The 20,154-nt window shown below is 45.5% G+C and overlaps 1 protein-coding gene across 1 annotated transcript; it reads left to right on the plus strand.

Annotated features, from left to right (window-relative positions):
• Positions 1-4,591: 4,591 nt before the first annotated feature.
• LOC143267333 (disks large homolog 5-like) lies at positions 4,592-13,485 on the plus strand. Its single transcript, XM_076544776.1, has 6 exons — positions 4,592-4,845; positions 5,893-6,052; positions 7,402-7,533; positions 9,790-9,973; positions 10,961-11,076; positions 12,185-13,485. The coding sequence occupies exons 1-6, from the start codon at positions 4,713-4,715 to the stop codon at positions 12,342-12,344; spliced, it is 885 nt and encodes a 294-aa protein (XP_076400891.1). The 5' UTR covers positions 4,592-4,712; the 3' UTR covers positions 12,345-13,485.
• Positions 13,486-20,154: the final 6,669 nt, after the last annotated feature.

Consider the following 20,154-nt stretch of genomic DNA (forward strand, 5'->3'; position numbering starts at 1 on the left):
TTTAAATGCCAAATTTAATCAAAGCACATTCAAACTCAGGAACTCAGCCAAATTATCCACCAGTTTCTCAAAAAAACTTAACTGCCCCCACCCAAATCAAACAAAAGCTCAGTCCTCCACGATTTATAGACAGGCACTTAAAGAAATGAAGAGCTTCTGTGATGTTACGACCAAAGACATGTTCTAGAGCCAAACCCCTGGCAGGGCACACAGACAGCCAACCCTGAGGGCTTAGGTCACCTTTGGAGCCACAAAGGGCCATGGTGAGGGCGCTGTTGCTCTGGTCCAGCTCTCGGAGGCAGGCACTGCCAGGGAGGTTCTGGATGACTGACTGCTCCTTTAGGAACAGGGCCTGGGGGAGGGACAGAGGAGAGGAGAATATGTAGTCTGTGAGGAGCCAGGCTCTGGCTTTGCAGATCACAATCCTTTCATCCTACATTTATAGAAAATTCGAGAACATTTCATCAGGATGTCAGATTTCCAATCAATGAAGTTTCCTGAGCTAAGACAATCAAAAAGCCCAAGCTGCACAAAGGCCTTTCTTCTCTTATCCTTAGTTCTGAGACTGCAACTCTATCCATTAGTCTCTTTTCTGCTCTCTCTTCAAGCTGACTGTAGGTTGGGGCACAGTCCTCTGAACCACCTTTCCCCTAACCCAAGCAGTACCTAGGCACCCCTGGAGTACACACACTGCTGGTGATAAATGGGCTGAGAATGGCATGAACTAGTTACCAGCCCATTCTTCAGCCCCATTTATGATGCTCTCAGTAGGGACCTAGGGGTTGCAGCATCTTAAGCATTCTGCATTGAATGTAGGTGGTGGCACAGGGCAACCTGGGGGTGTCCAGAGCTGTCATCCATATTGACGAGCAGAGCAGGAAGGAGAAGTTCAAGCTTCTGGTAGAAGGTGACAACCTTTGGGCAGTCATGGCCACCAATAGTGTGAAAGGCACTCAGATGACTTCCAATAACACCTATGAGGTACCATTACATCTGGACCCTCAGCCAATACCCAGCAGTTTTCTGACCCTGGGATTTGCTTCCCCAACAATTACACAACAATCTACTTTGATAATAGAGCAGTGTTTGCTTTGTGCTTGTCAAAAGGGAAGAAGTAGGAGTAAGGTAGCTCCCAGAAGGGATTGCCTCCACTCACTCCTAGCTCTCCCTAGGTGGAGAAAACTCTGGGCATTGAGGCTGTTCGGACAACCATCATCAACAAGATCCAGTACACGATGGTCAACCATGGCATGAACATCAACAGGAGGCACATGATGCTGCTCTCCGACCTGATGACCTACAATGTGTGAGAGAAGGGAGGCTCCGGGTTGTCAGGGGTCGTGAAATCCTCTGTCTGACAAACAGCTAGAGAGTGTAAACAGCATAGAAAGTACACTTCTGTGAGGACTGACCTGGACAGGAAGTAGGTGTCACCACCAAAAGGCCTATGTGTGCTGATGGGATCAGGTGTTTTGTTAAATTCTCAGTGTGAGAATTTCAACACAACCAGTGTTGTGGAGGAGAAAAACTTAAACACGACTTTTGTCCATGTCCTGAGTCTTATCTACAGCCAATCTGGCCATCACCAAAACTAGGATGCCCAAGTGACTTGGGGTGATGGTTCCCTAACCCCTTCCTAGTGCTGTGTCTATAAACATTTCTAGAGAGTAGGGATAGGTATAGCTCAGTGGTAGAGTGCTTGCTTAGCATGCATGGGCCCTGTGTTTGATCTCCAGCATACACACACACACACACACACACACAGAGAGAGAGAGAGAGAGAGAGAGAGAGAGAGAGAGAGAGAGAGAGAGAGAGAGAGAAATCCAGGCCTTGTGATGGATGCCTTTTATCCCAGGACTCAGGAGGCAGAGGTATGCAGATTTCTGTAAGCTGATGGCCAGCCTCTTCTACATAGCAAGTTCCAGGTCAGACAAGTTTACAGCGTGAAACCCTGTCTTCAAAACAACTTCCAGATGAAGTGAAAGAAATGTGAGGAGCGTTAGAATGGAGAAGCCCATGCACAAGCCAGAGTGCAGCTGTCACACAAGGATTGAAACCTAGCACCCATCACTGACACCTTTGCAGCCTGGGTACAGCCTCTGTCCACCACCCTACCTGGAAATGTCTCCTGTCTCTATGTGTGGAGCACTCTAGCCCAGTTGCAGCTCTCACTGTGTGTTGGGGTTAGTTTGGCTCTTTGTCTCTCTGTTCTGAAGTTGTCTTTGTCATTAAACTAGAATGCATCTATCTCCTGCTTCCTTTCTCTCAAATCAGAGTCCTAGCATAGAGCCCTAGACTCTTGAACTACCTGGGTGGTGGCTGACCACACTTTTAGTCCCAGAACACTGGAGGCATAGGTGGACACATCTCTGAGTTCCAAAGCAAGTCTGGAAAGAAAGAAAGAAAGAAAGAAAGAAAGAAAGAAAGAAAGAAAGAAAGAAAGAAAGAAAGAAAGAAAGGAGGGAGGGAGGGAGGGAGGGAGGGAGGGAGGGAGGGAGGGAGAAAAAAGAAAGAAAGAAAGAAAGAAAGAAAGAAAGAAAGAAAGAAAGAAAGAAAGAAGGAAGGAAAGAAGGAAGGAAAGAAGGAAGGAAATAAGCAAGGAATTAAAGAATTAAGGAAGGAAATTAAGAAGGAATGAAATTAGGAATGAAGGAAAGAAGAAAGGAAGGAATGAAGGAAGGAAGTGAGGGAGGGAGGAAGGAAGAAAGGAAGGAAGGAAGGAAGGAACGAACAAACGAACGAACGAACGAACGAACGAACGAACGAACGAACGAACGAACAAAAAGAATGGCAGACAGACTTGAAGTGGAGGCAGGAGAGGACGAAATCCCCATCCCTTCTGGAAGTGAGTGGCAGCCTGCCTTCCAGTGTCTGATAAGGACACTGATGCCCCTGGCCCAGCACTTCCAGCCCCATTGGCATCTTTTCTTCTGGGCACTAAGCTAAGGAGGCAGGTGGCAAAGTCACCATCTCCTGACCATGTGCAGGGATCCTGCTGCCTAAGCAGCCTCTTAAAGGCTGTCTATCTCCTGATCTTTACTCCTGTTGCAGAGAACTGGCTTGAGCTGAATTGACTTCTGGTGACCTGCTGGTCTGAGGCAGGCACTGTCATTCCAGAGACAATGCTCCTTGGCCATTCCCCTAGGGTATATACATGGGAAGGAAAATGATGATCCAAGTTCAGCCAGGTGGTACGTGGTGGAGCTGGACCAATTCTTCAAACCTAATTCAGTAATGTACCCTCCACTCTGTGAATCCAGCTCTCTGACCTCAGCTCAGTTTGGTTCCAGGCATACCAAAGGGCATCATGATGGAAAACCCAATGAATATAGGAACTGGACTCATAAAGCTGTTGCACAAGGCTAACACAGACACCAAACCACACAGGAGGCCCCTGATTTTTCACACCGATGAATTCTACATAATTTTTTGTCACATAGTTTATGGCAGGAGGTCACCATTCCTGACCATGGCTCCTTGTCCTGTCAGCTAATGAATGGAAGAATTTTGTATCCCTTGGACAGATGCCTGCTTGACCTTAAATGGTGCACAGGATCAGACAAAGACCATGGCCTCAGCAGGAGCTCCTTGGAAGATTGACTGGGAGTCTGCTTGTAACCATACCTGCAGGGGCTCAGGATGGTTGTTCAGCCTGGTCAGTGTTCATTCCACCTCACTCTGTCTCTGCAGAGGATGCTAATATGCGCCCAATCCCCCCTCTGTCTAGGCACACACAGGTCAGAACACAGTCCTGGTTTCCCACTCATCAGGCTTGATTTGCCACTGATGTGCTCATGTAAATACATTACTGTTATTTATTTGTTCTGTCTGAGAGATATTCAGTGTTTGTTGTTATTTTACTTTGAAACCAGAAGCTGTAGAACCAAGAAAACCAGCTTTAATGAATTCCTGGAAAATCACCTAGGATGTGAGGTCCAGGATGACATGGCAGATCCCTGGCTAAGCACTGTCTATTTGAATTTAACTGCCTTAAACACAAAGAAAACAGAAACATGTAGTGTCCTAGTAATGTGAGTCCCTTTTGAAGGGCTCTGTAGCCTGTGGCTCCCAAGTGAAGACTGTACATCACTAGCAGTCTTGGAAAAGAGGAGAGGTGATTCCTCTAAAGTCTCTTATGGTCAGAGGTCCTGGGCAGGGCCTCTTACTGACAGCAACACATTGCTTGTCTACACCCAGTTCTATAACAAATCTGGGCCTTGGATAGTATACCATGGTACTCATCAGGAATGTAAGTGTCTGAACTCCAGCCTAATTTGAATTCTGAATGAAAGGAGTTGGGGTATCATCTGTGGTGTAATAGTATTTAATTGCTCATATTGATGAACAGAGGGATATTAAAAAGAATGAGATATTCCTGGGCAGTGTTTGGATAGTATGGCTAAGTTCATGACATGGTATGTACTATGGGGCTTCCAATGAAGGGAAGAGAACTCGGGTTTAGAAAGAGGAGGTGCTGAATTGCTTCTATGTTCCTAAAGCGGCTCCACGAAAGTGAACTTTGGCTTCTGTATCAGTTAAGGGAGAACCAGTTAGCAGGGTGGCCAAGGCTGTTCCCCATGACATCAGCAGTTCCTTCTCTGGACATTCTATTGTATCCTGGAGAGCTCATGGCATCCCGTGATGTCACCAGTGTTGTAGCAACATCAACTGCCTCAGGGCATCCTTCAGTGCCTACAGGGTAGAGCATAGACATGCTGCTGGCAAGACTGAGGGGTCTCCTTGGAAGAGAGAATGGAGAACATCCGGAGAACAGAGAGAGATGGAAGGAGGCTGGCCTTGAGTCTCGGAGGAAAACAACCAAAAAGGGTTCCTGGGGAAGGCACAGTGAGTGCTGGGCAGGAGATGGGGACTTCCTGGAGGAGGTGGGCTAGAACTGGGCCCTCCAGTAATGGGGCAGAGAAGCTGGAACCTCTGAGAAGCACATGGACTTGCCTGCCTCTCATATTTCCTGAAAGTCCAGGGTCCAGAACATTAGTGTGTGCCTCCTCCAAGGCAGGATCTGTCAAGGTCAAGGCTATTATGCTGGGCATGCTTATCTTTTACATTTCCTCGGTCTTGGGGGTGTAATGTGGGGACAGAAGGAGACAAGCGGGAACCAGAGAGACTAATGTGTCCCCAGCTGAGGCCAGGCATCACTGAACTTCAGCTTCGGGAGTTTCCTTTAGATGCAGTGGCTGTCGACACTAGTCACATGGAGAGACAAGTACTTCTGGCCAAGACATCATGACATCAGGCTTTCCATCAGACTCCTCTGACCACCTCTCCCTGACAGTGGTCCCTTAGGGTCCTGATTCAGCAGCTGAGGATGGCAGGTAGATCTCTAGTGTAGTCAAAAACTGTAGAGATGTGGGACCATGGCAGAGATTGGCTCCTTTGTACAAGCTCTGCATGTCCTGGGCTGGCAGTGGGATGACTTGGTGAGTCTGTTAACTATGTTGTGTCTCTGCATGACATTTCAATCCCAGCCATGGGCCTGGAGTGACCAGGCAGGAGATCTGGACTGTGCACAGCTCCTGAGTGCTTGTGCAGTTTTATTTTTCTCCTGGCTTCTGAAAGCACAGGCAGACTTCAGGGCTCTGGGTCCATGCATGTTGCATCCTGAGCTGCTGTGAATTGGCCCGAAGAAGCCATCTCTGTGTTCCCTGAAACATGTGTAGGGCGACAGAGGAAACCCCTGGCTGCTTACATAGTCACATCTCTACAGAATGATAGGAAAGCTGAGATACACAGAGAGTACATCTTCACCTGGCCTCAAATATTTGGGTTGTCACTGAGCTGCAGAGGTTATCTTTCTGTTTGGGCCTCAGGGTGGTCTGTCCATCCTCTATGCCTTGTCACTATGCAAGTTCACTTGTGTTCATCTTCCCACAGAGGCTGCTATGGAGCCCTCATCCCACCCAACCCTCCTCACCAAGAAAGGGATGAGGAAGGAGATGCAGAGGCTGAAGGTGGAGCTGCAGGTGGTGACAAGGGAGAGAAATGAGCTGCGTGATCAACTATTCTTCATCAGGAAAGGACCTGTACATAATAGGTATCTCTTGTTTCAACCTTCCTGGTATCAATTTTGCATCTGCAAAGTCACCTTCATCTTCATTTTAACATCTTGGATTCTAGGAGCTTGATCCCTCAGGGTTTCCCTGTGCCCTACTTCATGTCCCTAGATGCCTCTCAATAGAGAGGCAGAACTTGAAACCTGGGCAGGAGGGAGATAGGGATTCTAACTATTCTGCTTCCTTCAATGAAAACCCAAGCCTGGAGTCTGAGTCAATCAACTCAGGGACTGGTGCAGTATTGTTTGAATTCCCAGCATGCACTTGAAAACACCATGACATGGCTTGTGTGAGATACTCGCTGCTGTGAGTTTTTGTGAGTCTTTGAACTTGCCTGGTAGGTAATTGTGTGCTGGAAGATCCTGGTAGCAGCTTGTCAGACCTGATCTGACTTGATTTATTTCAATGAGTGACTTTTCATAATAATAATAAAGAAAGGGGGTTGTCACTGTTTTTCTATTTCTTGTGAGTTATACTCTTGGACAATATTGCTCCACACATTTCTTCAGTATCCCATGTGTGCTCTCCTCTGCTTCACTCTTTCTTGCTCTCTCTCTCTCTCTCTCTCTCTCTCTCTCTCTCTCTCTCTCTCTCTCCTCCCTCCCTCCCCCCGTCTGTCTGTCTCCTGTATGCATGGAGTATGTGTGATGGCGTGATGATGTGTGTGTGTGTGTGTGTGTGTGTGTCTGTGTGTGTCTGTGTGTGTGTGTGTGTGTGTGTGTTTACGAGCATTTGCAAGTTTGTGTTTCCCTCCAGACTCTGGGAGCCAGCCGTCTATGGTGGGCCTGATGACATGCTTGTGTCATACTTCTAATTGATGCCAGTGATGATATGAGATCTGTGATCCTCACTTTAAGTAGCTCTGCTCTTGTCCTATGTGTTCACCTTGATGCCAAATAAGAATCCCTTGGGGAGATTTTATAGCTGTCCTGATGTGGGTCTCATATGCAGAATTATGTGCTCTGTCCATCTGTGTGGTAGTAATGAGCCAGGCTCAAGAATCCTTGTCCTGAAACAAGAGAAACATCATTACAGGTTTATTGTGTGCCAAGACCTGTAGCATAGACTCCTGGGAACAGAGAGCTAGACTGTCTCTCCAGGCTTGCTGGGTGGACTCATGCAGCAAGGACACCCTTCATCTGAACACCCAGTCTCTGTTGGCCTGGGCCAGGATTACAAGTTAATTAAGCACCAGGAAGTTTCAGTACATAGTAGCCAGACTGAGACCTCCACTGTGTTGTAGTAGATCAGGACAACAGCTTGTGTTCACATGATCCTTGAGGCCTATATTCATAAAGTTCTTTGCTCCTGATGCCATGCCCTCCCACAGGCCAAATACTTGGTATGAAGATCTGAGGATGGAGCATGAGGAGGTCATGACTGACCTACAGAGATTGCAGAATGAGAATAAGGAGGCTTCAGAGAAGGTGGATGAGCTTGCCAACCTGACAGTCTTCTATCGGTAAGTGCCTGTTGGCATGGACCCCAATAGTTGTTGAGTGGCCATCTCTGCCTTTCTTTTATTTATTATTATTTTTAAATTTTATTGTTTAATTTAATTTTACATATCAGCCACAGATTCCCATGTCCTTCCTCCTCCCATCCTCCGCCCCTCCCCTGTCCCCAATACACCTCCAATTCCCATCTCCTAGAGGGCAAGGATTATCCTGGGGATTCAGCTCAGTGTGGTAGATTCATTCGAGACAGGTCTAGTACCCTCCTCCCTTCACCCAGGCTGAGCAAAGTGTCCCAGTATAGGACCCAGGCTCTAAAAAGCCAGCTCGTGCACTAGGACAGATCCAGGTCTGACTGCCTGGAGGTCTCCGAAACAGTTCAAGCTAATCGACTGTCTCACTTATCCAGAGGGTCTGATCCAGTTGGGGGCTCCTCAGCTGTTGGTTCATAGTTCATGTGTTTCCACTAGTTTGGCTGTTTGTCCCTGTGCTTTTTCCAATCTTGGTCTCAACAGTTCTGGCTCATACAATTCCTCCTCCTTCTCACCTATTGGACTCCCTGAGCTCCACCTGGGGCCTGGTCATGGATCTCTGCATCTGCTTCCATCAGTCATTGGATGAGAATTCTATTAGGACAGTTATGGTGTTTGGCCATCTGAACACCAGAATACATCAATTCACAATTTCTCTCGACCATTGCTAATAGTCTATTGTGGAGATATCTTTGTGGATTTCTGGGGACCTCTCTAGCACTCTGCTTCTTCCTATTCCCATGGGGGTCTTCATTTATCATGGTCTCTTTTTTATTGTTCTCCCTCACTGTTCTTTATCCAGCTGAGATCTTCCGCTCCCCTAAGCTCTCTTTCCCTCAACCATTGCCCTTCATTACTCCTGCCTCACATCCAGTTTGCTCATGTAGATCTCATCCATTTCTCTGTTGTTGTGTGAACCCTGTGTCTTTCTTAGGGTCCTCTTTACTAGGTAGCCTCCCTGGAGTTGTTAGTAGCAGTCTAGTCATCCTCTGTTTTATATCTAGTATCCACCTATGAGTGAGTACATACCATGTTTGTTTTTCTGAGTCTGGGTTACCTCACTCAGGATGATTTTTTCTAGATCCATCCATTTGCCTGCAAACCTCCTGATATCATTGTTTTTCTCTTCTGAGTAGTACTCCATTGTATATATGTACCAAATTTTATTTATACATTCTTCAGTTGAAGGGCATCTAGGTTGTTTCCAGGTTCAGGCTATTACAAACAATGCTGCTATGAACATAGCTGAACATGTGCTCTTGTGGTATGATTGAGCATTCCTTGGGAATATACCCAAGAATGGTATAGCTAGGTCTTGGGGGAGATTGATTCCCAATTTTCTAAGAAAGCACCATATTGATTTCCCAAGTGGCTCACCTCTGCCTTCCTTTGTCTCTAGACTGGAGAGTCCACAGCTCTGGTTCTGTCCTTTTTGCACCTTAGCAAGCATCTCTTTGACTTGCGTCTTTTGCACTTAGTTTTGCTCAGTATGAAAGAGACTATCCACTCCTCCCACCATTGTCCTGGAGCCTCAGGAGCCTCTAGGTAGAAGAGCAAACTGAGCTGTGGTGGTGCCATTCCAGTACTCTGGAGGCAGAGTAGGCAGATCTCTGTGATCTGAAGGCCAGTCTGGTCTACAGAGTTCCAGGGCAGATAGGACTGTTAGGCAGAGAAACCCTGTTTCAAAAACCAAAGAAACAAAAAGAAAGAAAGAGAGAAAGAAAGAAAGAAAGAAAGAAAGAAAGAAAGAAAGAAAGAAAGAAAGAGAGAAAGGAAGAAAGAAGAAAGGAAAAGGAAAGTAAAAGAAAGAAAAGAAAAGCAATTTGCAACATGAGGGGAATGTCAGGCAGCACTGGGCATCTGGAAGCTCAGGCCTAGGCTTTACAGATCTGGTTTCTGTGGAAACTGTAGATAGAATAAACTTCCCTTGAGTCTCCTGTCCTCCCTCAGAGGGCATTTGTCCACTACTTGCTGATGTTCAGGACAGTTGAGGGACTCCTCTTTCCTTTGAAAGGACATGGATCTCTATTGGTGTTTGGGTTTTCTGAAGTATTTAGATTTTTTTAAATTAACTACTCTCTTATTTGGCCTTTGAGTGTAGCTGTCATGGCTATTTTGGGCTCTTGGCTACGTCTTCCTGAGAACCTGGGGCTATTTGTTGTGAAGGTTCCTGGAGGCAGGGGTGGCAGAAGGAGACTGGCAGGGCCTTACTATAGAGAGTGTCTTTTCCAGTGGTCTGCACAGCCAGGTCCTCATGGAACATACTCAGCTTAAGGACCAGGTAGCCATGCTGAGGCAGGAGAACAAGAATCGGACAGAGGATTGGGTCCTGCTGAAGATCCACTTGGAGGCATTGAAATTGATGTGTGAGGACCAAGAGAAAGAGACCAGTTACCTCCAAAACCAGCAACAACAGGTAAGGGCAGGTAGGTGTGTCAGGCTAAGGTCTGGCACCATTTGCCCATTGGAGTCTCTGTCTGCCCATCCACTCACCTGTGCTTTCACCCATCACCTTACTCAATCCCACCTCATGCCATCTGAGGTGTTCACTTCAGTGTCCATGCACAAGTACTTCTGGGAAGTTTGCCTCTTCTGAGAAACTAAATTATTAGGGCACCATGCCCGCTGCTCTGCTTGAAACTGCGGACCAATGAGGGAAATGGGTCAATAACATATCAAACCTTCATGTCATTATGATAGGTAGGATGCTATGCACAGAGCTTTGAATGAGTGAATTGTGGGTCCTGAGGCTCATGTGATTGGCAGGGGTCATGTGAGATCACAGAGGGGAAGCAGCTTATAAGCCGGAGTATCCCATGTAAATGCCAAACGAGTCCTACTCATAGTCATAGATTTGGGTGGCATGTGGCCTTCTTCTTTCTTCATGAATCCCAATGTGTTCTCTTCCCTTTGACCGACTATTGGTTCACATTGACATAAGCCTGAGTAGCAGCTCATGAGCCCTGTTTTCTGTGATTGCTCCTTGAGAGCTCTACCATTGTGGAGAATACAATCTGGATGTTATTGGCTGAACAGATGGGGGCTTTTGACAAGTTGAGGGCTGGGGTGGGTGCTTTGCTGCTTCTGAAGTAAATTCTCTAGCCATCTCAACAGAGTCTGGCCAAACAGAGCACACTCCCCACAGCAGTATTAATCCTTATGGAATGACGGCAGAGTTGTGAGACTCTTCAATGTGCTGGTGTGCTTTGTCTACTCATCTGTTCTTCTTGCATGATGTTGTGTTCTGCTCACTTCTTTTTTCCATGAGTGTAGTATAAGCTCTATTGGCTTGCCTCACCTACCAGTAAGCTGTTTTGATCCTTTGTATGTGCTTCATGTGTATTAGACTGTGTGCATGCCTGTATACAACACTCCACTAAGAACATAATGTTCTAATGAACAGGAATTTGAAAGATTGGAGGGAAGCCTGCAGGTCCTGCAGAAGCAGAAGGAGATGATCACCCAGGAAAAGATCTTGGCAGAAAAGCTGCAGCATCACTTTGAGGTTTCCCAAATGAGGTAGGAACCCAGGCTGGGCGGAACAGGTGGAGCCAAGTGGGTCCCTTGTTGCTGGGATCACTGTCATTTATGGGGTCCTACTGACATGCATGGCTCCCAGCTACAAGCAGGGCAAGAACACTTCAGAGTATTGTTCAGGTTGAAATAACAAACAATTCTGTCCAGGAATCAATATGTTTAATACTCAGAGTCTCAGCAATTGTGTCCTTTCTCTCTTCTGAGTGCTCTGGTATGACCTGAGTAGGCTTTCCTTATAGTCACAGAGATCTGCCTGATTCTGCCTCCCCATGATGGAATTCAAAGTTATGCATCACTTAGGAACATCCTCTGTTGAAAAGAGATTCCTACCTTTGAATACTGCTCTGTGCAGCCTTTTCCCATTTCCTTGGATAAGTGTTCTCTGGACTGAATAGGTTAAGGACTTTCCAGAATGAACCTAGGCAGATGCCTCAGCTTCAAGGAAGATAAAAACCTTTTTGGGAGTGTTCTGTAACAGACTGTCAAAAAGTCAGGATGCAGATTCCTAGCTCTGGTTAGGAAATCACAAGTTTCTGTTTGATCCCAGAATCCATCATGGCCAGTATTCTCAGGCACACATCTCAGGAAATGCTGCTCTAGGATTACTGACTGATTCTGTCTTGCATGTTGGTCATGTTCAAGGTGCCTCTCGGGCATGAGTTCTCAGCTATCTTCACTACCTTGTTTGAGTGTTCAGAATGCAAGGCTGCAATAAGGCTATCAATAAAATGATGTGGTTGATCATTAACTCATCATGCATAATGAGTGTCACTCCTATGCTGTTGACTATGTTATTAATAAGTTGTTGCTTTTACAATATGATGTCCCGAGACTGTGAGAGAAAGACCCTTTCGTTCTAGTAGAACAGAAAAACCATTAATCAGCCAAATTCTGACAGGTGTTTAGGGTTGAGGAAAATTCTAGGCCCAGTTACTCTGTGACTCTTATTCCTTGGGGGTACAAACAATGACTTCAGTCAAAGATCCATGTTGAGCATCCAGCACAGTTGAGGCAGTGGGAGGCAGCAGTTTAACATCTGACAATGGCAGGTGCCCAGCAGGATTGTGTCCTAACTGCCTTTTCCTCCTAGGTCAGAGAAACTGACACCTGAGCTGGAACAGGCCACAGCCCAGGATGAGAGCCTGCTTCAGAAGGAGCTGGTAAACCAGGAGCCACCTGCTGAGCCCAATCTCCGGGAAATTCTGGATTATGATGCACTGTCTCCCTATTATTTTATTTCCTATGTGTGACTAGGCCTTGGTTGTGCCTAGCCATTTACCCTGGATGGCTGCTTCTGTGTCTTGACTCCCTTTCCTTATTGACAATACTGATTGAGAAACTGAGGAGGCCAAAGGAAGGCAGACACCTTGAAACATGGCATCATTCACCCTAGGATCAAGGCCTCCTCAGAAATAGAACCCCATCTTTGCTCTGATCTTACCGTGAGGCAAAAACCATCTGACCTCCAGGTCATCCAGACCCAATCTGATCAATGTGTCTGTTGAACAGGAGTTATTATGAAGCAAAATATAGAGAAAGGAATAGACAAAGCATTAAATGCATGAGGATCAGCATACAATTCAGAGCTGAGGAAGTAACATTATATCCATACATGCATGACTATGTGCAGGATGCCTAAGAAAATAAAAAAGCTGTGGGGTTCAGGAACAAACCACCAGGGAGACTCAGAACCTGTATGGTGCAAAAGTATTGATGTACTTTGGAACATAAACTATCAGAAGATTTATCTCTTTGGGATGGAAAGATTGCAGCTGAGGAAAAGCTTTGGCTCAGGTAGACCTTTAAGGTGTGTTTGCACATGGAGGTGTTTGGGATTCCACTCTTACTAAGGATGAGCAGTAGAGGGCTTTGAAGAAGCACTGAAGCATATCCAGAGCTACTGGGCTCCCAGGAGGAGTCAGGGTGTATAAATCAGTGCTCGTCCTGATGGACCATCAAGAATACTTTAGTGAAGATGACTCAAGTGAATTCAACAGTGTTTGAGCCAGAGTCTGTAACGTTTCTATCCTTGAACCCAGTGAAAACTGATGTATAAAGCCCAAAAGAGGCATGGCTATGCTCTTCTTGAAAAGGCTGTTGCAATCATTGACTCCCTTGCTACCTACCATCTGTCCAAGGCCAGTCACAGGCTCCAGGTCTGTGCTGCTCAATCTGCAGTGAGAGAATTCTGTATTGTTTAATTTTGTGTTTGATTATTGGTTTAAGTTCTTTATCTTAATTGTTTTGGTTATGGATTTGTTATTTTGTTGTTATTTGTTCTTGTTATTGATTTTCAAAATTTGCTAAGGCTACCATTGATTCCCCATTTAAAGCCCCCTTTAAAAAATATATTCTTTATGATTAAAATAAAAAGTAATTTCGAACTCTTCACACGTGGGCCAGTTTGTTTTGTCATGTGTGCTGTCACACTCCTGTAACCCTAGAACTCATAATCAGAGATGGATCTTTGCAAGTTCCAGGAAGCCTGCACTACATAATCACCTCCCACCTGACAGGGTGACACAGAGGATTGGTGTCTTGGGTGTGGATTGCCAGGTTTTCTCCCATAACCACCTCCCACACGACAGGGTGACACAGCAGATTGGTGTCTTCTGTGTGGATTGCCAGGTTTTCTCCCTGGATACACACTTTATGGTGGAATCAGTATCCATGCTGTCATGCACTTAGCTATCCCTAAAATATGTTACTCTATAGACACACTTTCATGAATTGGTCATCAGGACTGACCGATTGAGAAATACACCTTTCCTGCTCTACAGACTCTCAGGAAATAAAACCATTCATTAAGAGAGTCTAAAAGAAATCAGGAGACCCAGAGCTATCTGCCTCTGTTTATTTTTGCAATACAGCATCATTGACAACCACACAACAGAGATAAGGACCTTCCAAGTCATATAGGGAAATTGCTTTTTGTAGATTCTGTTGGCCTTGGCCATGCATTTGATGTACTTTTTTTCTTTTTAGACTTATTTATTTATTTTTACTTTATGTGAATGGTTATTTTTCTTGTTGCACGTCTTTGCTAGAAATGACTGCAGTTCCTGAAGAGGACAGAGGAGGGCAAAAGATCCCATTATAGCTGGTTAGACCATGTGAGAGAGCACCAAATGCTCTTAAGCTTTGAGCTCTCTCTCCAGCTCCTGCAGTTGGCTTTTGACCTTCCAGCCCCATGTGCTGTATAGGTTGAACTGGATCACCTCTGATCAAAGAAAGAAGTCTCTGGAGACATGTAGGGATGGGTACATAAGGTAGGCATGCTAATTTTCTCAGGCAGCCTGGACCTATGCAGGCCTCTGGTGTCCCCACTGATCTCTAAGGGTTCAGGATCATGCTCCAGTGTTATTTGTAGTCAGAGTTGGAGAATATCACCTCTCATCTAGGATGACAATGTAGATTTGACACATCTGATGAAATGCAGAGTTGAAATGACCATCCTTGGGCCTGGGTTCCTGGTAAGGAATTCTTGATAGCAAGAAAAACTCCAGCTCAGCAGTGTTGGGAGGACACTCCAGAGCAGACACAGGACATGAAGGCTGCAGCAGAGGACACAAGCTTCTGGTGGAGAGCATGTCCATGCAAGCTTGGGACAGGAGAGGGACAGTTGAAGTTGCCCTTGGCCATGGCAGATCTCAGAGTATGTTAAGGAAAGCTTTCTTCATGTGACTGTTTTATAATTATAGCTCCCTGGATCAGATCTGACTTTTGATTCTGGTTGTGAGTCAGAGAGTTCAAGTGTGGAGGAAATAATCCTGTGGGTCCCCAGACAGGTGCTGACAAACTGGTACTTTTACAATCTCAGCAATCAGAAAAGCCTGATAGATGATTTGGTGACTATCTGTCCTAGAACACCTTTTTCTGAGCTGAGCCTGAGACAGAAAGTGTCCTCTATAGACACACTTGAAATAAGGTATGACATTGTTTAGGCCAAAATGCCAAGTTACTACTATATTGAGTGTGTCTCCTTGTCCATCTTCTAAGTATCTGGAAGCAGCCTGGGACCAGCTATGCCTTACTCAATGTGGGTCCTCAGCAGAATGTTTGGCTGGTTTGATGAATGATACCAGATTTGTAGATTAATGTGGCTTCTTCTATTAGGATTTGTGTAGGCAGATGGTAGTTTCCTGTCAACTCTTTGAAGGCTAAACTGTCCTTAATGCCCAGTGTGGACTATGCCCCTCTTTGATCTCCCAGATAGCTAAACATCCCAGATGGATTTTTTTTAAAAAAAGGTTGATTTATTTATTATGTACACAGAGGAGGGCGCCAGATCTCATTACAGATAGTTGTGAGCTACCATGTGGGTGCTGGGAATTGAACTCAGGACCTCTGGAAGAGCAGTCAGTGCTCTTAACCTCTGAGCCATCTCTCCAGCCCCCTCCCCAGGTGGATTTTTTGTTTGCTTTTGTGTTTTTCATCTTCCTGAGACAGGGTTTTGTGGTGGTATTGTGTTTCCCAAAATATTGTGCATCCTAATAAACTTATCTGGGGTCAGAAATAGAACAGCCACTAGATACAAAGGCTAGAAAATAGTGGCACTAACACCTTTAATCCTAGCATTTCAGAGATAGAAATCCCTCTGGATCTCTGTGAGTTCAAGTCCACATTGGAAACAGCCAGGCATGGTGACACACACCTTTAATTCCAGAAAGTGAGCCTTTAATCCCAGGGAGTGATGGTAGAAAGCAGAAAGATCTACAAGGCATGAGGACCAGAAACTAGAAGCATTTGGCTGGTTAGGCATTTGGCCTGGTTAAGCATTTGGCCTGGTTAAGCTTTTGGATTTTGAGCAGCACAGTTTAGCTGAGAGCCATTCGGATATGAGGACACAGAAGTTTCCAGACTGAAGAAACAAGATCAGCTGAGAAGTTGGCCAGGTGAGGTTAGCTGTGGCTTGTTCTGTCTCTCTGACCATCCAGCATTTCACCCCAATACCTGGCTCCAGGTTTGTTTTATTAATAAAGACTCAAGATTCATGCTATAGGGTTTCTCTGTCCAACAGTCCTGGCTATCTTGGATGGAACTCCCTTTGTAGACCAGGCTGGCCTCAAATTCAGAGATCCACCTGGCTCTGCCTCCCAAATGCTGAGAGTAAAGCCCTGTGACGCCATATAGATCTTTCTGCTTTCTGCCATCACTCCCTGGGATTAAAGGCTCGCTTTCTGGGATTAAAGGCATATGTCACCATGCCTGGCTGTTTCCAATGTCCAGCTACATTCCCAGTCTTGAGAGCATTCTGTCAGCCATTCCAGGGACCAGTCTTGGGGTGGACAAATTGAGAGCCGACTCTCTTCATTCAGCCTGCTCTGTAATTGTGAAAGATGAAAGGAGTTCCAGACCTGGGATGTAACTCAATGTTCTAGCAGTTATTTAGCATGCACATGGTCCTAGGTTCAATGCTAGCTCTAGTGGCTAAAGGAATGAAAAGTTAAGAACACAAAGACACCCAGAGTGTAGCTTACAACCAAAGGGGAGGCTCCACAGAGGCTTTAAGTCCTCCAGACCCCGTCTTCCAACCTCCTACCTCCAACTGAGAAGTCTTTGCAACCTGAAGGCCTCTCTGCCAATGCAGCAAATTAAATCCAAATCAAACCGAATGGGGCTGAATTGGAAAAGCCACAGTTTAATGGATAATGTATTCCTGGGTGATTTTCAAGCCCCTCAGAGAGGAGACTGGGAAGAGACACCAGAAGAACCACATGTCTGTTTTCTGGGATGCAGCTTATATACCATGTGGGAGTGGTCTTGAGCCTCTGTGGGGAGGAGCTGTGCTTGACAGGCTTTGAAGGGGCAGGTTTGTGGAGATAGACAGGAGAGAGGAGTTGAGGTGGTTCTTCCACCAGAACATTCCAGACTCTTTGGGTATATTGATGCCAGGGTGCCAGGGGTTGAGGTGGAGCTTCCACCCAAACACCATCTTCCACAGCTTCCTCCATGGCCATCATTTGTTGAAGAGGGACTTTCACTAAGGCAATCATTCATTTTATGGGCGGTGGATGTAATCTACACTTACTAATAAAGCACAGAGATCTACTCAGAGAACTTAATACTGATGTACACCTTATAAAATTCCTTGATTGAGATGATCAGCTGGTGAGATCGCTCAGCAGGTAAAGGTACTTGCTGCCAAGCCTACACACCTGCGTTTCTAACTGGGACCCACATAATAGAGAGAACAAACCTTCCAAATATTGTTGTCTGAGCTTCATGTGTGTGTTCTTATGCATCCTAACACTCACCATAGCTTTTCAAAATCACTCAAAAGACCATGGTGAAAACAATTGTCAGGGAGGATGCAGACCCCTGTCAGTAATGGATCCATGGGGACATTTTCTGCTCCAGTCTCCATGGCCACTCTCCAAGCCATGGTGACACTTAAGTAATTATTTAGAGACCCCTAAATAAATAACCCATAGTGGTCTATGCTAGAAGCATTTTGGTGTTGGGGTTAGGCATGGGGCCTAGGCTTGCAGGCAGGAATGGGGGAGGAAGTGAGGAAGTGTTGTTACTTATTGTCCTGGATCTGGCTCTATGAATCACCCTGTCTGGCCAAATTGTAATGGAGCCTTGTGAAAAAGTTCATGGACAATTGGCTCTGGTTTGTGTAGTCCTTAAAAAGAGGGATTCTTCAGCAAAGTGGCCCCCTGAGCCAGGCTCCAGGTCAGATGAGGGGCAATGTCACACGGAGCAGGAATTCCAGGCAGGTCTTCTGGGCTCTAAGACCCTCACTCCTTCATGCTAAATTCAGAGGAAAATGGAGCTTGAATTCACTTCCTTCCACATATTTAGTGTGTTTTTTTTAGGTGCTAAGAATGGAAACAGGCCCTTCCCTGTGCTCTATCACAGAGCCCTATCTCCATCATAACTGATGTGACAGTTCTTTGGCTGTCTTTTTGAAAATTTCTTTTCTCTTTTTTCTTTTTACAAATTATTATTTTGTATATGAGAACATGTAGAGGTATAAGACTACTTTGTTTGGTCTCATTTTTTATTTTCCTCCACGTTTAAGAAAATTCTGGGGATTGAACTTAGGTCTCCAGGTTTGTACAACTAACCTTTACTTGCTAAGCCTTTTCATAAGCCCCTGACTTGCATATGTATGTTGTTTTAACTTTTTGTTTTTCCCTTTTTAAATAATTATTTTATTTTTTATGTATATGAGTGTTTTCCTGCAGGTATGTTTGAGCACCACATGTGTTCTTGGTCCTGAAAAGGCTGGAAGAGTGTGTTTGAACCTCTGTATGGTTGCTGGGAATTGAACCCTTATTCTCTACAATGAGCAGGTGCTCTTAACTGCTGATCCAACTCTCCAACCCAGTTTTTCTTTCTTTCTTTGTTTGTTTTTGGAGATAGTGTCTTACTATGAGGCTCTGGCTGTCTTGGACTCATTCAGTAAACCAAGCCGTCCTCAAACTCATAGACATCTATCTGCCTCTGCCTTCTGAGTGCTGGGATGAAAGGCAAGGGCCACCATGTCCTACTTCTGGCTTGCATGTTTAAAGTGCTTTGTTGCTGGAGTTAACTCCAGTCCTACCCTGGCCCGCAGCCACTCAGATCCAAATACACACACAGATGCTTATATTATTTAACTGTTTGGGCTAATGGCTCAGGCTTCCTTCTATCCAGTTCTCATATCTTAAATTAACCCATTTCTATCGATCTGTAAGTTGCCATGTGGTTTGTGCGTTACCTGTACTTTCACATCATGCTTCCTCTGTCTCTGGCTGTCGACACCTGACTCAGTCTTCCTCTTCCCAGATTTCTCTTTTCTGCTTATCCTGCCTATTCTGTACTTCCTACCTGGCTTCTGGGCAATCAGCATTTTATTTATCAATCAATCAGAGCAACACATTCACAACATCCCCAGAAGTGCTTACTGTCCAACAGGCCCTGTGCTGTCATTGAAAATGAGCACTACATAACAAATCAAACTTCACATTGCTTACATCTCCCCGGGGAGACATTCAGAGAGCAAAATGAAACACACCCAGCTTAGAGGGAGGCTCCAGTGTCAGAAGGGCTAAAGATGGTTAGATCTGCTGCAGCCCACAATGGCACCAGTTCTGTGAGGCCTTGGAATTGTTACAGTCATGGTCAGAGGGCTCAAGACAATTCCTGAAAGAGGGATGAGGTAAGAATTGACCAAGACTTGATAGAGAGTAGTGGCGGCTAGTATGTGTTTTCCTAAAGCTTACATACAGACTTCCAGCTCTGGATGATTCCCAGGGCATGCAGAGTGGTGACTAGAACTTGAGACTTGGTCATTCTGGTCTACATCCATTTCTACTGGGCCACTGGACTGAGTGTCAAACTTGAAAATTCATAAGTCTACCAGGTAATATTTTAAAGTTGTCTGAATGAGTTGTGAGACAGTGCAGGCTAGATGGGGGATTTTGTTGTTGCAGTTTTTTCAACTGTGGTGTGTGTGTATGTGTGTGTGTGTGTGTGTGTGTGTGTGTGTGTGCACATGTATGCATATGTGTTTGTGTGAGTGTGAGCATGGGTGTTGTGGTCATTGGGTGGTCTCAGGTGTCTGTGTTTACCTTCTACTTAGTGACAGGGTCTCTTTGGATTGTATTTTTGTCTGTACAGAGAGAGGTGTGTGCATGCCATTGCTTGCATGTGGAGATCAGAGGAAAACTCTAGGGAATCTATCTTCTCCTTCCAACTTTACACGAGTTCCCAGGAACAAACTTGGGTCATCAGGCTTCATGGCAATTTCTTTTTCAGCTGAGCCATACAAGTTGCTCCTCTTTATTGTGTTTGCCACTGTGTGTGTCTGGAAAACCAGCCCTGTGTTACTTTCTTTTTTTCCATTTTTTTTATTAAGAAAACTTTTTCATTTTACACATCAATCAGAGAATCACCTCTTCCCTCTCCCCACCACCCCAGTCCTCCCCCCAATCCCCCCAAACCCCCTCCCCCATCACTCTCCACAAGAATGCAAGGCCTACCAAAGGGAGGCACATCCAGTAGAGGCAAGTCCAAGCCATGGATCAGCTTTGGACTACAACCTGCATATGGAGTTATCTTTCATAGTGG

The sequence above is a fragment of the Peromyscus maniculatus genome, chromosome 9 (assembly GCF_049852395.1).
Source record: "Peromyscus maniculatus bairdii isolate BWxNUB_F1_BW_parent chromosome 9, HU_Pman_BW_mat_3.1, whole genome shotgun sequence".
Classification (NCBI taxonomy): Eukaryota; Metazoa; Chordata; class Mammalia; order Rodentia; family Cricetidae; genus Peromyscus; species Peromyscus maniculatus.